The following is a 16,026-nucleotide window of genomic DNA, read 5'->3' as shown; positions in this document are numbered from 1 at the left end:
AGCATTTTTTCAACTTATTTGACATATGCTTTTCCTTTCAGATTACCTTAGATGGTCAGGATATTCGGACACTTAATGTAAAGTGGCTACGAGAAAATATTGGTATTGTGAGCCAGGAGCCTGTTTTGTTTGCAACAACAATAGCCGAGAACATTCGCTATGGCCGAGAAGATATTTCTGATGCTGAAATTGAGCAAGCAGCCAAGGAAGCCAATGCTTTTGACTTTATATCTAAACTTCCTGATGTGAGTTCATGGACTTCTTTTGAGTGTAAGAACAAAAGGTCCAGTTAGGCTGGTGTCCTGTTTCTGAGAGGGATAGGATGGGAATTCAAGTTGTAGTATAACTTTGCAAAATATTCTTACAACCTCCAGCAGCTTTCAGTTCAGGGGCTTTCTGGACTAGATATTGTCTTTGGCTGCTCTCAGAGGATTTGTGCCTAAGTCTGGAAAAAATGTGAGTGCCTTAACTCAGGAGAAGGGAAGCTTCATAGCTGTATTATCATCCCTACCCATCTCAGGAGGCATGGAAAGAGTTGGATTTTGGATTTCAGCATCTTCTCTTTAAAAGACCTTTGTCAGGAGCTGCCTGCGTATTCAATAGGAAATTGGGAGCATAACTAAATAAGTACGCCCTGAACCAAGGCCATTTTTAGTAGCTGGGAGCTTGAGCTCTCCTTCTGCCTGAGGTTCACAGCTTTGAGTTCTATCCTGGCAGTAGGTGCCTTGCTCCTTTCAGGATGGGAGCAGGAAATGAGATCAGTCATTCAAAACATATCCTCAGGAATAGTTGGTATGACCTTCCTTTTGGTCCTGTAGTTAAAAAGATGTGGAAAAAGTTCCTATCTGAGAACCAATTTCAAATTCTATTACCTCAGAGAGGTACCCATCTCTCAAGCATGTGCCGTTTCTAATGTGTCAGGCTGTTTCAAGGTTCCTTCTTCCCAAGAAGAGTAATTTGATTATATGTACTCTTAAACAGCTATATAAAGAAAAAAAAAATTACAGTAGACTTTGAGACTTGCCACTTTTGAGTGAGTGACACAGTCAGTAGGACCTGAGTAATGGCTGCAAAGTGGGTGTCTGGGGTTCAGAGGAGGAAACATTAGAGGTCCTGGCAGGTCCCTATGATCTCAGACCTACTGGAAAGGTAGGCAGTCTTCAGCAAATGCAGAGAGGCATTTTATGGGCTTGCCTTGAGAAAGCCCAGGGTTTGGAGTACTATCTGAGCAAGCAGTAAAGATTAAGACTTTTAAAAATGCTAAGTTTTGAGTTAGACATGAAGTATGTGATGGGGTAGGGAGGCTTGACCAAGGGCTAGATGGCTGGGTATCACTGCATGTTTGCTCTGCCCATGCTCATATCAGACAGATAATGCTACCTCTTGTCTAGGAGCTGAGTCCTTATGACTGCACAGAGAAACAAGGAGTTCATTTGAGTCAATTCACAACTTCTATTTTGTTTTCTGTTTCCTCAGAAATTTAACACAATGGTAGGGGAAAGAGGGGCTCAGCTGAGTGGTGGACAGAAGCAGCGAATAGCTATTGCCCGTGCCCTGGCAAAAAATCCCAAGATTCTTCTTCTGGATGAAGCTACATCTGCACTAGATACTCAGAGTGAATCCATAGTGCAAGCAGCTCTTGATAAGGTAGGAGTCATGTTATTGAAGCTACCATGAAAGAATGCAACAGCACTTTAAAAAATTTAACATATGGTTTTCAATGCAGGTTTCTATTGGAATAATGAACACTGGAAAATAAAATTTGGATGGATGTTTCAATTTCAGGGTCTTAACAAGGAATTTAAACAATCAAAAATTTACTTAGTAATCGTATCTGTTTGAGGGGGTTTTTTTAACATTATTACTAATTACCAAGACACGGTCATGTGTAACTGTAACTCAGATCTCTTGAGCTCCCTTCCTCAAATCACACTTATTTATTTGCTGGTGAAATATGCCTCTTATCAAGGCAACGCATGAGGACTGAATAATCTTTTTCAGGTAGAATAACAGAAATATATAATATAATACAATGTAATGTAATATAACATTCACAGTATTTATTCGTCATTGAATAGTTGCTTGATAACTTTCAGGAAGCTCTTGGGATTTAGTCATTTTTTTTTCTCTACAGAGACTAAATGCAAATCGCAGAACAAAAGCAGAGCCAGTTACAAATACTGAGTGTCTGTTCCCCTCATGCTTTTTATCAACCTCACAGCTCTGGGGTATGCACTACTGCAAAGGAGAGCTGCCTGAGCTTGTACCTAAGCCTCTGTCCCACCAACTCATGGCCCTTTCCTCACAGCCGTCCTTCATCAGCAGTTTCTACTAGGACATAGCGGAGCCTGGAGGTTTTGATTAAAAAACAAGTTCATAGCTGGGCTGGAATATTGTTTCATTTGTCTAATAATTAAGCGGTAGTTATGAACAAAGAGATGAGTTACACGCATGGCTCAAGAGAAATACAGAATTTACCACCTTCATTGCCAGTCAGTTTAAATCTGAGGTAAAAAGTAGTTGTTGGCTAAATTCACACAACTGTACTGATATTATTTTTGCATCCAGGTGTATGTCAATACTATTAATCTAATCTAATTTGTGTATAGTACTATTGCTGTGAACTTATAGCTCAAGTAGCAATCTGTTAGTGTTTAATTTATCCCTCTTCTGCACCTTCTTTAATTCCATGGTCAAATACTAACCTTTTCCAGAAGCTTTTTGCTACATTTAGTGTATAACATCAAGGGAGATCACTTTGTTAAGGAGCCATTCTTCAGCATGTTCCCAGAACATGCCAAAATGAGCCCTGAATTGTAACTTATTTGTATTTTCACAGCTTTTTGATGTCCATTAATTTAGTCTCCAAATGGGATTTACAAATTTATTCTCAGCACCCCTGAGTGGAAAAAGTGGTGCTAATATCATTTATTTATACAGCTGAGGAGCAGAGATAATAACTTCACAAATGCACACTGTTTCTGAGCAGTCATATGCAGATGTTTGTCAGATATCTTTGCATCTTTTCAGGCATTTTGCTTGCTCTGATTGCAACTCCCAGCTGCAGTCATGAGGGCTCTGCACATTAGGGTACAGGCATGAAAACAGCAGCAAGATACATCTCCTGTGACAGGCTTTGCATGATTCCCATCAGACCCATGAAAACTTGATGCCAAGTATAGGGGAAGAATTCAGATCTCCATGGAATTATTCACCTACTGAAACTGTCCTCATCTTCACCATGCCTGTTCCTTTGCCCATATGATGTACAACTTCTGTAGCAAGTAACTTAGAATCACAGAATGATTTTGGTTGGAAGAGATCCTCCTCACAATCACAGAATCCAATCATAACCTAACTTTGGCACTAAACCATGTGCCTAAGAACCTAATCTATGCGTCTTTTAAACACCTTCAGGAATGGTGACTCAACCACTTCCCTGGGCAGCCTGTTCTAATGCTTGATAACCCTTTGCACAAATAAATTTTTCATAATATCCAATGTAAACTTCCCCTGGCACAACTTGAGGCCATTTCCTCTTGTCTTATCACTTGCTACTGGGGAGAAGAGACCGACACCCTCCATATTACAACCTCCTTTCAGTTAGTTGTAGAGGGTGATAAGGTCTCCCCCTCAACCTCCTCAACCCCAGTACCATCAGCCATTCCTCACAAGACTTGTTCTCTAGATCTGTCACCAGCTTTGTTGCCATTCTCTGAAGTCTCTCCAGCACCTCAATGCCTTTCTTGTAGTGAGGGGCCCAAAACTGAACACGTGATTTGATGTGGGACCTCACCAGTGTCAAGTACAAGGGGACCATCACTTCCCTAGTCCTTCTGGCCACACTGTTCTTGACACATGCCAGGTTGCTGTTGGCCTTTTTGGCCACCTTGGCACACTGCAGGTTCCTTAACTGTAGAATATATTTGTTGCGGGACATCTCCTTGGGTTCCTCCCCCTGCCTTCAGGTCACCATCTGCTCCAGGCGCCAGGGAGGTGGGAGGCTGTTCTCTCCAGCAGCCGCAAGCTGGCCTGTGCTCACTCGCTGCATGAGGACTGTGTGCGCCAGTGGTCTGCGTGTGGGAGCTGGAGAGGGATGGAGCATGGAACCCGCAGGCTTTAGCGGTTCTTGCTGCCAAATCCCAGCAGGCCTCTGCTGAGAATGTATTAGCTGACAATTTGGGATGTAGCTTATTTCAAAGGACTGGGAGAGAGCTTTATGAAGTAGCTAAAACCCATTTCTGACCCCAGATGTGCGCTGTTCCTCTATGCTTTCCTGCTAAGTCTTGTCAGAAGTCATGCTAATGTTGTACTTCCAAAAATATGCACAGACAGTATATAAAGAAAATATCATTTCTTTATATATTAGCTATCCTAGCATTCTTTTGAGAAAGATCTAACTACATTCTCACTGCGTTTCCCTCCCATGTGTGCGTACACATGGAAACACTTTATGGGCAACTTTAACTCAAACAGTTCAAGTTTAGTACAAAGTCAAGTAACCTTAATTATAGCTTTTAATACCTGCGTTAGTAAGATTAATGTGGTATTCTCTGCCTGAATTAGACAAGTGAAAGCGTCCTTAGATTGTTAAACAAGAGACATGAAACCATGGGAAAAGTCTTTGTTTTCAGAAGAATGAGTTATTTCTAAAATTTAGATTTTTTTTTTTTTTAATATATATTATAAATGCCCAAAATAACTGTTTTTTTTTCTGTGCTGTTTTCATGCACGTTTCAATATAAATTACCTTTGTACTTCTGTAAGGCTCGGACTGGCCGTACGACTATTGTGATTGCTCACAGACTGTCTACCGTTAGGACTGCTGACACTATTGCCGGATTTGAGAAAGGTGTCGTGGTTGAACAAGGAACACACAGTGAACTCATGTTGCAGAAGGGACTCTACTATTCTCTCATAACACAACAGGTAAGGGCAAATTATTTTCTTTTCACAAAGTTGTGAAATGCTGGTATGTTGGAGCCATTTTCTGTCAGTAGGTCCTGCATGTTGTCCAGCTGGCAGCTGCTCAGCTGCTCTAGTCTGGGTACAGACACAGGCTTGGAATTCTAGGGGGTTTACCTATAAAAGTGTTTCACATTTATGCAATCCAATATGTCAAAAACATAAGTGAGAAGAAGGTATAGACAACTTATTTACGGCATAACCACAGAATTGTTAGATTCCAGATATATTCCACAGACTGCTTAAAGAAAAAAGAAATCAGATCCAAATAGTTTACTGTCATTACACACTGAAATATATGTGGCCTATAGGCAACAGGGATCACATGACTGAAACAGCAGTACTCATGACAAACAAATTTTACCCTTCCTCCTCCCTGGTCAAAATGTCTTGTGACTGTATATCATGAATTCTTACTAGAGTTCTAGCGATAATGTTGAAGATGGTGAGACATCAGAAGAAACTGAAGACACAGGGGCTGAGGAATATGAGGAAAATAACATAAATGATCTTGTGGAGGAGCTGACCCTGCAAGATAATTTTGGAGAATCAGTGATCCCCGGAAAAGGCAGCGTTCGAAGAAGATCCAGCAGACACAAGAGCAAGAGGCGCTCTTCTAAGAAAAAGCCCTCTAGAAAAAAGGAAAAAAAAGAGTTGGAGGTTGGTATTAAAACTATAGTTTACATTTTTAGTGATAATATGTAAGCATAAACACAAAGCACATAATTTTAATGACTTCTAGAGAGCTGGCTGCCATGCAACCTTTACTCTAGTGCTATTACAGTCACTACTCACCAGGCTGAGTATTTACCCTAGGAATATGGGGATTATCAGGCATGTCTTACCAAAAACTTCATTTTAACACTATTGACTTAGTGTGGAGGTGGCTTGTGCCATTCATTTGTTACGCTTCATAAAATTAAGCATATTATTTCAGTGTTACTGATTATTTAATTCTATCTAATTAAAATGAGTTGTGAGATTTCATTTGCAAGACTCCTCCTGGTACTCACTGTTGCAAATACTGGTGGATAATGTAATCCCTGGGCTGTGCATACCGAGTTTAAATGCACTTTGGAATATCACATTACCTTTATGTCAAACAAAAAATATCAAAACCATAACATTTTGAAGTGTATTCTAAGTAAAGTAGCCATTACTTTCTCTCTCTGTTTGTCTTAGTATATGCTTTAAAACATCCTGTTCTGGATATTTTTATTCAGATAAAAGCCTTTAGGTGACAAATGTCATATAGAAATAAAAGTCATATAGGAAGTTCAGGTTTTAGAAACAGACATGTATTTTGTCAAAGCTGAGCAAAACTTGCTCAAGGGCAATCAATAGGACCAGATTTCTAGTGGACTCTGGATCAGACCAGATTTCAGGTAGGCAGCTCGATAGAAACTTGATTTTGTTTTTTCCTGTTTTGTACTGCTTGAACTAAAGCTTTTTTTTTTTTGCATGAAATATATTGGAAGAGTCGATCGGCATGTTTTGGTGTTTGTTTGTTTTTACCTGACTTCAAGGCCCTTGAAGTGAAGAAATAAAATGTAAATTCTGAGATAAAACCATGGATCCTTTTAAATCCATGGAAGTTAGGATCTCATCTGTAATATAATATCTGATTATTTAAAATTATTCTGGAAGTTTTGGTGTAATTTGTATCTATTAATATTTATTTTCACTAAAATACAGCTTCCAGCTAATACATATGTCAAATAGTACAAAGGAGCTGGATCCATTGCTATTATCACAAAAAAAGTTACGCAATTTCAAAAGATACCTTTTGTCTGTTAATACTACTTAAGACCTCACAGAAAGTAGTGGGTATTCATGTTCAAGACTTCAGTATTCATCCCATTCACAAAAAAATCAAGTAACAAAGCATCCGGTAGTTGTAATTATTTAAGAAAGCTCAGCCCACTTCTAGGATTGAGGCTTAGCCACCCTCATTCAGCATCCAAAACACGGGATAAAATAACCAGGAAGCAAAAGCAACTTCTCTTCCTGATTAATATTTTGTCTCCCTTCCAATGTTTTCATTTTTTGTTCTTCCAGAACTCCCCCTGTGGAGGTATAGACACTTGAATGAATTGGTAAAGCAGAACAGGGCATTTTTTGGTCCTTTCGAAGGAGGTTCAGGCTGACTATCACATATGCCTCTTTCATGCTCCGGTAATGATGCGTAGACTATAGTTTGCAAAAGAGAAAGATGACCTCTCTACCCAGTAACATTACTACCGGCCCACTAGCATTTAGCTGAACCAAAGGGATCTCTTCTGTGCTCTGAACAGTGAGACTTTCTGTTCTTTATAAAGATTCAAGTGTTAAAGTTGCTATTCATGCTGAGCATTGAAAGTCTTGTCTGACTTTCAATGAACTGTCCTGGTCCTTCTCCCCTGATGACTTGGCCTTTTGTTACATTTTTGCCTCCAAACTTTTACAGTGCAGTTGAAGTTCTGGGACATGAAACAGCAAAGCTGCAGATCTCCCACGTGTTTGCTCACTCCCAGTGCACAGAGAGGGCTTTCAGTAGTTTACCAAGACAGCTCACTACTCAAAGCCTAATGAACACCCACAGTCTGGGGAATCTCATGTTTCCAAGGAAAACTTGCAGCCTTCCCTTTCCTGTAGGAAGAAAATCTCCCTGTTGTGCCTTACTCAAGAATCCTGGCTCTGAACAAGCCTGAGTGGCTGTATGTACTGCTGGGAGTGATTGCTGCTGCCATCTCAGGTGGAGTCTATCCTGCATTTGCTGTTGTATTTGGAAAAATCATTGGGGTAAGTCTTTTTTGCAAATACACGTTGCAGTCCTGAGTCTCCCTGATGCTCAGCCAGTTCTCCCTATGTAAGACTCTGGGTGTGATTCACTCATATAAGTGGATGCAAGGAAAAAGGGATAAATGTTGGTGAAGTGACCCACTAGAAACAGAACCTGGTGGAACTGTGTGTGACTAGCAGAGGAAAGGAGGAACAATAGCTGGAGCTGGAAGAACGAATTAGGGAGATGTAGGTTAAATGGAAAGCTGGACTGTTTTCTGGCCCTCAACAGAAAGTTGACTGCAGCCTGATTTCAGGATCCAGGATACTTGCTAAGAGAAATTGAAGTAGACAAGTTTATTGAAATGAAGACTGGTTTATGTAACTGGCACTCCTTGTCTGTGTACTCATTTTTGTGTGTGTTGTGGTGTTTCACTTTTTTTTTTCCCCCTTGCACAGGCTTTTCAAGAAACAGATCCACAAAAGAGGAGTAAAAACACTTTGGTTCTTTCTTTAATGTTTCTTTTACTTGGAGTGATTATCTTAGCAGCATACATAATCCAAGTAAGTGTCACTACACTGAAATGTTAGAAGTTCTTAACTCCGCAGCAGGTTGCGGGTATAACTCATGTCAATGCAGTTTGAGAAGCAAAACACCAATCAGAGCTTACAAAAACATGCAGAAATGCCAGGGTTCTTCCTGAGATATGTGGGTTTTATTGATGTGTTTACTTGAAGACATATGTCCGTATTTGCTGTTGCTTTAAAAGAGCCAATGTGGATTCAGCATTATTGAAATCAAAGATGAGGGTCTGGCCTTAAGTCAAAGTTAAGACTGACGTTTCTTACTGACAGTCTGTAGGCTCTTACCAAAGTATAAAATAGACTCTTTCCATAGCAGACATTCTTTTTCATAGCATCAAACAAACTCCATCATTTGCTGTCCTCTTATGACTGCTCCACAACTTGCAGAAAATGTTTACTGCACATTGATGTCCATATAATAAAATCTATTGGTTTGACTGCTGTGAGAGAATGTCTCTGGTAGCAGCCAGAGTAGGGAGACCAATGACTAGATAGGCTGATTTGTCTTCTAATGCTGTTGAGGCATACGAATAAGACATTACAGCAAAGCTCCTGCCTTCTGTGCCATGTTGCTTCCTTTCTGTGGGAAAATAGAGTTTCAGGTTCCAGGAAAGTGAATGGCAATTTTCCCAAGACTTACACGTACACAGGGGCTTGTAGGAGACTTTTTGGTGTCATTGCTTTTGTTTTGAGGCTTTATAAACAGAGTTAAAGCATCAGATGAGAAAATGTGACTCTCTTTCCTCCCCCAGGGATTCATGTTTGGGAAGTCTGGGGAATTACTAACAATGAGACTTCGTTCTTTGTCCTTCAGAGCATTACTTCAGCAGGTATGAATTATGCAGCTAGTCTATCATGAGAGCCAGATGGCTTTTGCAGACTATTACAATGTACACATTGGGTTTCAGTTGTGTGGTCTGTAGAAAAGAAAACTAAAACATGTCTCTTCTACTACTAGCTTAGAAAAAAGTACAACTTTTTCCAAAAATCTCCTGTCCCATGCACAGTTTAGCTCAGTGCTGCTACTGCAAATAGTCTAATTTTGAATGAGTGTCATTGCAAATGTGCATACTTCTGACACACTAATGTGAGCACAGTTCGCATCTGTCTGTGTGTGCAAGGATGACCAAAAATGTTTAATCTCCCCTGGTTTGAGTGGTCATGGTGCAAATATGTAATACATAGGTTTAAGTCTAATCTGTTTAGTTCTTTAAATTTAAATCTACATACTACAATCCATAGTAAGCAGCTAATCTGATAATTTTTTACTGCAAAAAATTTGAATTGCCCTATTGCCTCATTACCTATGAGAATAATAAAGTTACTTATATTAAACCCTTCCTGTTAATTTGTGCAATTTCATGTCACTTGCACGGGAGTTCTGAAAATGCATAACTTGACACCTCATACACGCATTTGGGATCAAGAAGCTCTTCGTTCATAGAAACATCTGAAAGGGACTAGGACAGGGAAAAAGTAGTGACTAGAAAAAAACCTGCCACAGTCTTTGGAAGTAAAAGGGCCTCATTTCCTTTCTGTATGTACAAATATAGATAAACAATTGCTTTTCTATAGTTACTGAAACAGGTAACATAAAAAGAGAATAGTTAACCTATTTAGGCCCAAGGAAGGACTGATTGAAAGGGGCTTATAATAAAAGTTTCTAAATAGGCATGTTCACAAGAACATTAGAGCTAATAACACTTTTATTGTGATCAGTTAGATGTTCACAACAGAATTGTACTTTTAAGACTTTTTCTTTTAGTTTACTCGGAAAATGCTGACTGCAGAGGAGGAATATTACAGTTAGCCATCATAACTTGTGCTTCCATTTCCCTGTATGCTACCTGAGCAGGAAATGTTTCTTCACTTTATTAGTAATACTGATAAATCTGAAATATGGTAAGAACATGTGATTTTTTTAAAGAAAAATTAATAACAATGTCTTTTCTTGCAGGAGATTGGATGGTATGATGATCAGAAAAATGCTGTTGGTGTTCTGCTAACTCGACTTGCCACAGATGCTTCCCAAGTCAAAGGGGTATGCTGATTCTTTTTTGTTTTTTTGTTTTGTTTTGTTTTCCTAACAAACATTAATTGTAGTTGTCAAGGGATACTGAGATTATTTTGGAACACAAGGCAGTAATTCTGCCCCACAGACTGGCAGATGTATTTATATAGCATGCTGTTGACACCTTGGAAATGGCTTCCCAGCTGATAATTTATGAGAACTATGAAAAATATCAAGCAGATGTTCATGTAACTTTAATTTCCCTCCCTTCAAATCTTTAAGCTAAGTATATAATAACTGTAAACCATTTTACCATGCAAAGTGAAGTCTGGGGAGTGCTGGGGACCAGAATCAGTAGACCCTGGGTTTTTACACTCTGTGGTGGGTGTCATCTGAGTACCATGAAGAAGTTGCATCTGCACATGATACAAATCTTTACTGACCTTAATGAAGATAACTCTTCTTCCTATTCCCACCAAATGTGCTTCACACACAAGCGGGCCGAATGGTAAGAAATGGCCCAGCATTGATAAAGCACATCAGGGAGCATGATGACCGAGGGAGGGAATGACTCAAGGTGGTGTTATGGGACAGATGGCCATTGGCAGGAGAATATGGCAAATTCTGCGTAATTCCTCCTACTGCTCACCTCATCAGTAGTCCCTGGTGATCTGCCAAATGTCTCTGTTTCTTCCCTTCTACCTGAAAAAAAAAAAAAAAAAAAAGTGGGAAGGGGGAATCACTGCAAGACTTGTAGGGGAAAAGTTTTCTGTTTTAATGTCTTTCTGTCCTTCAAATTTGCACGTCAAAAACTCTTTAATCCCTAGGTTTTTCAGTCTTGGTAGACTTTTGTTTCTCTCTCTTGTTCTCCTTCCTTATGGGCTAGTAGTGAGAAAATGGTCTTTGACAAAACTTAGTCATTTTCATTTTTAAAAGTTCCAGTTTGTTTCAGTGGCATTAAACTATATCACCCTATCAGGACAGGAGATAGGAGGGATGCACAAGGTCAGCTAACTACAAAAGCCAGTTAAGGGCATGGATTGCTCTCCAAAGCTATTGTGTTCTCTGGAGCACTACAGAGTGTCAGTAAATAAGTACCATGCTTCATGCTGCGCTGGCTGAAGTTTCCAAATCCATCTTTATGTGCAGCCCCTAGAACATATGGCAACAATTCACCTTGGCATTGGTTTAATTATTACTATTTTAAATTTTATTGAACAAGAAAAGTCTTTTCAGGGCAGGAGTCTTTGGCAAAAGACAGAAGAATTTTTCTTCCCACCCAAGGATTTTTGTTTTTTTCCATCAAGACGAATTTTGGAAGATGAACTATTTCCACAGGATTGTTTTCAGACCTTTTCTCTGCAGAACAGAGCCCACCCAGATGCTGAGTGCTAATCATCTCTCATTTTAAAAGTTCTTGATTAAAAGGTTACTTAAGCTGTGGGGAGATAGGAGTTCTTCAGTATGAGTTCATCTTTCCCACTTGTTATCTCTGCTGAGATAAAGCATTTCTGCAGGGTGGCCAAATTCAGGGTTGTTTTTTTTTTCTGAGAACGCAACCCCAGGTGCAGCAGTGTGAGAACCTGAAAATGAGTAGTTTCCACCATCACTAGTGGGCTGGGTCAATGGATGACTGTTGTTAGAAGCTCCTCTTGCCTAATGCTGAGCACCCACCCACCAACATGCTCTACTGTGACAGTGGCCACTGTCTCTTGTTCCTCAGGTAGAGTAAGTCCCAGATATGTATTTCATTAAACAACTGCCATGACCAGCTGTTTAGACTCCTTTAACCTCTCTTGAAGGCCTGAATGCTGGCAGGTAAGAGGAGCATCTAGGAACAGTTATGTAAATAGGTGCATAATGTCCACACACATGATCACGTGTGGTTTCATTTTTCCAGCTGCACCACTGGCCTTGACTGTGTAGTGATTTCAAGTGGTGATATAAGTAACAAAAAGAAAATCTAATTATGGATATTTGGGGGTTTCTGGGGTTTTCTTAGGCAACTGGAAGTCGACTTGGACTGATGACTATGACTGTCTGTACCCTTCTGACTGCCATCATTATTGCTTTCATATACGGCTGGCAGTTGACTTTACTTATCCTGGCCTGCATTCCTTTCGTTATTGCTACAAATGCTGTGAGTGTTAGCGCTGTGTCTGGTCATGCCGCCAAGGATCAAAAAGCTTTGGAAGAGGCTGGAAGAGTAAGTTCTCCAATTTTAAGTACATGGTTATGGTGTGAGATCACTTTTAAGGACAACACTGTAGCTATATTACAGCTGACTCAATTATCGAAGATAAGCGAAGAGGGGAGAGGAGAGGACAGGACAGGGTGGGGGATGAAGGGAATGTTTATAATATCCCCAAGAAAAGAAAAACATAGATAACACAAAACATCTGTAAATTGGACTATAAAAATGCTTTTGAAAGTCTCCACGGTGAATTTCTGGGCAGGGCCAGTTGTAACAGCAGCAGCCCTGGCAGTGCTGCGCCTTGTGCCTGGGGTGAGCAGCGTCACTCTTCACTGCTCTATGCTGCAGCCAGAGGCATTGCAGGGCTGAGCCACCGAGCCCTGACATTGCTGCTTTTTTATTCCACTACGAAATATAAACCATTAGTGTGCAGAAGAGTTTCAGGCTACTGTCTTCATTCACCTGATAGTGCTCTTCCAGGAGACAGAATAGTCTATGCGAAAGTGCCAGCTGTGCCCAGATGATTGGGGTTTGTTCCTGTTTTATTGGATAAGGCTTAACTAATTGGAATCACAACCCATGGGTTAGGGCAGGGGCTGCTGATGCTTTCTGCGTGTGGTCCCAAGGTTCTGAACTCAAATACATTGTTGGCTTTAGCCTCTCATTGTCTTGTGACTGTGGGGTAAATAATCTCATTGCTCTGGGCTTTCCTTCACCTGGTAACAAGACCTCAATCTCCTCTCTTAAGCAAACACTTTCTGATCTAAAACAATAAATGCTAGACAAGAGACAGTGTTTAGGTGGTATGTTGTAGATTGCAATTGTAAGGGATTATCTCTTATTTATCTCCCAATTTAGATTTCAACAGAATCAGTTGGAAACATAAGAACTGTAGCTTCTCTGACCAAGGAAGAATTATTTTATCAAAGATATGTTGCGAGTTTGAATGGTCCATATAGGTGAGAATTTTTCTTTAATAATTCTTTCTTTGAACATTTTAGTATTTCAGTTTTATTCTAAATACGTTTCTTGAAAACTATCCAATACCCACAAGATTGGAAAGGATATCAATAATCATTTACATAGTTTTAAGATGTGTTCACTCGGTATATTTTAATACACATTCTTAAATGCAGAATGAAAGAATATTTGCAGGATTAGCCTTGTCATTATGCAAAACTTATAAACTGCACTCTCTGCTTATGTGTTACAGAATACTGTGTTTGCTTGTGTATGCATAGAATATAGGTGATATACATAGATATATATATCAATCACATATATATATCAATCAGATATATATATATATCCAGTATACTGGATTGATACTAGTTAATGCAGGAACTGACAGCTAACTCTCATACCACACCCTTTATAACATAAACCAGCTTTATTCCCCTCATATGACTTCGAAACCTTGAAATGAACTTCATATGTTTTCCTTGTTTGACCCTCTACATCTTACTGTCTTGTTTCCATTAAAACACATTTGAATCATGAGGGATGCCAGACTTTTCTAACTCCATTTTACTTAAACAAAATAGTCCAAAATCCAATTTGTTTCTTTCCTCCTTCAAGGTAACTAAAATAAAAGAAGGAATTGAAAGTAATGCATTATATAACATGTCCTCAGCCAAAACAGTGTTAAAATTCAGTGTCTAGTGAACTGGTAATACTCCCAGTTATGGACAGAATGCTCGCCTGAACTGTCAAAGGTCTCCAATTTACAGCTCAGACTAGAAAGGAGATTTCTCTTTCTTCAGAGAGCATCCTAAACCGTGAGGGCAGAGATTACTCCAGATTCTGATCCAGTGTGCATTCAGTTTAGCTACACAAAATGAAACTTCTCCAGAAGGATGGATTTAGAAATAGAGGCTTAGTCCAAACCCCTCCGGGGATATCCAGCAATACATCCCTGTTCCAAGTCAGAATGAGAGGTCTCTGCTCGGTTGGGAAGACCTGGTGGAAAACCACAAGCAGCTCTTAGCCTGGGCTGGAGCCTGCTTGTTTTCTTAATAAAACGGGTCACATATGGTAGTTGTGTTGGTTGGTTTGGTTTTGCTTTTTTGTTGTTTTGGTTTAGTTTTATTGTGTTCTAGTGACCTGCCCTGATACCATAAAGCAAAGGAAGAGATTTAAGGTAACACAACTGAGGGTGAAGGATCTCATTTCTCTAACTTTCTGTCCTTAGGGCAGATCCATGCCACAGTACGCATATTCTGGGCTTGTTTGTGTGTTTTCAGGGGTTGAGTTGTATTACTTTAAAGCTTTAACTCAGAAATCTGGCCATCTCCCAGCCGGTGTCTTCTGTTTCTGTTTTACAAATTATTTACGGAAGGTCTCTTCCTTTATCAGAGATTCTCTGACAAAAGCTCCTTTGTATGGATTTACCTATGGAGTAGCTCAAAGTGCGAACTACTTTGTTAATGCAGCAGTCTTCAGATTTGGGGCATGGCTAATTGCTCGTTGTCTGACCAACTTTGAGAATGTATTTATGTGAGTATACTTTATAAAATGTAAACAAAAAAATACATATGATAGTGGTTTCAGTGTTTCAATGCATGCAAATTATTTCATCTGATTACAGAGGTAACAGGGTGTAGAAATTCAGGAATTCAGATGGGTTGGGAGTGCAGTTTGGACAGAAGGGTTGTTTTGGGGAAAGGTGTGTATTTGGGCAGTGAAGAAGCAAGCAGGTGGCTGTGCTCAGCACACCTACTCTGGAGAAGTCTTTGCTCTTTGGCATTCCTTCAAGACAGAGGGTAGCGCATAGAGAAGCGATGTGACACCACTGCTCATATATGACGTACTTCTAGGAATAAACAGAACTTCCTAATACTGGATGACATCTTGGGGAGTGAGGAGCTCTAGAAATGTCACAATCTAAAGACGATTAAAAATTTATTTTGAGGGTTTACTTTAAACATGAGGAAAACAACCCATTGTTCAACCTGAAATGAGTGCTGGTGCTTTGTCTCATGTTTTTTAGAGTCTTCTCTTCCGTCATATTCGCAGCTATGAATGTTGGTCAGTCTGCTTCCCTAGCACCAGATTATGGCAAGTCTAGAATGTCAGCTCAAAGAATCTTCCAACTTTTGGACAGAAAACCTCTAATTGACAGTTATAGTGAAGAAGGTGAAAAATTGGTAGGTATTCTTTCAGAAAAAAACCTTGAAACAAAATATATTAGTAACGATTTATTGTCTTAAGATTTTATTCATAGATAGTTTTTTGAGGGTTTTTTTGGGTTTTTTAGGATGTCACAAAAGACAGACATTATATAAAATAGTGATACTGCCTTGTTATTTTCAATGGGTCATTTTTTTTGTTTTCAGTCATAAGTGTATGCACTTAAATGTAGTTTTGTTCTGAATGAGCTAAAAACAAATATTACTTTTCATTCTGACCCACCTCTTAAATGGTTTCAGGAAAACATTAACAATGTCAGTTCCACTCGCAGTAGTGTTGCCTTTATAAGGTTTTACAAGAGAAACAAAATACAAGTGGATTT

At 39.5% G+C, this 16,026-nt stretch overlaps 1 protein-coding gene across 4 annotated transcripts in view; it reads left to right on the top strand.

Annotated features, from left to right (window-relative positions):
• Nucleotides 1–16,026, top strand: part of ABCB5 (ATP binding cassette subfamily B member 5) — a 39,012-nt gene that overhangs the window by 14,920 nt on the left and 8,066 nt on the right. For 3 of the 4 annotated variants that reach the window (XM_065829863.2, XM_071805049.1, XM_071805050.1), the window contains 12 exons: nt 42–245; nt 1,477–1,647; nt 4,768–4,929; nt 5,386–5,625; nt 7,600–7,746; nt 8,185–8,289; nt 9,063–9,140; nt 10,268–10,351; nt 12,324–12,527; nt 13,374–13,474; nt 14,871–15,011; nt 15,505–15,661. In XM_065829863.2, the coding sequence (XP_065685935.1) occupies nt 42–245; nt 1,477–1,647; nt 4,768–4,929; nt 5,386–5,625; nt 7,600–7,746; nt 8,185–8,289; nt 9,063–9,140; nt 10,268–10,351; nt 12,324–12,527; nt 13,374–13,474; nt 14,871–15,011; nt 15,505–15,661 (1,794 nt within the window). The remainder of the gene's footprint in view (nt 1–41; nt 246–1,476; nt 1,648–4,767; nt 4,930–5,385; nt 5,626–7,599; nt 7,747–8,184; nt 8,290–9,062; nt 9,141–10,267; nt 10,352–12,323; nt 12,528–13,373; nt 13,475–14,870; nt 15,012–15,504; nt 15,662–16,026) is intronic. The other variant, XR_011737732.1, reaches the window with a different exon arrangement.

Source organism: Patagioenas fasciata, chromosome 2, assembly GCF_037038585.1.
Source record: "Patagioenas fasciata isolate bPatFas1 chromosome 2, bPatFas1.hap1, whole genome shotgun sequence".
NCBI classification, from domain to species: domain Eukaryota; kingdom Metazoa; phylum Chordata; class Aves; order Columbiformes; family Columbidae; genus Patagioenas; species Patagioenas fasciata.
This window is presented reverse-complemented; position numbering and strand designations above follow the sequence as displayed.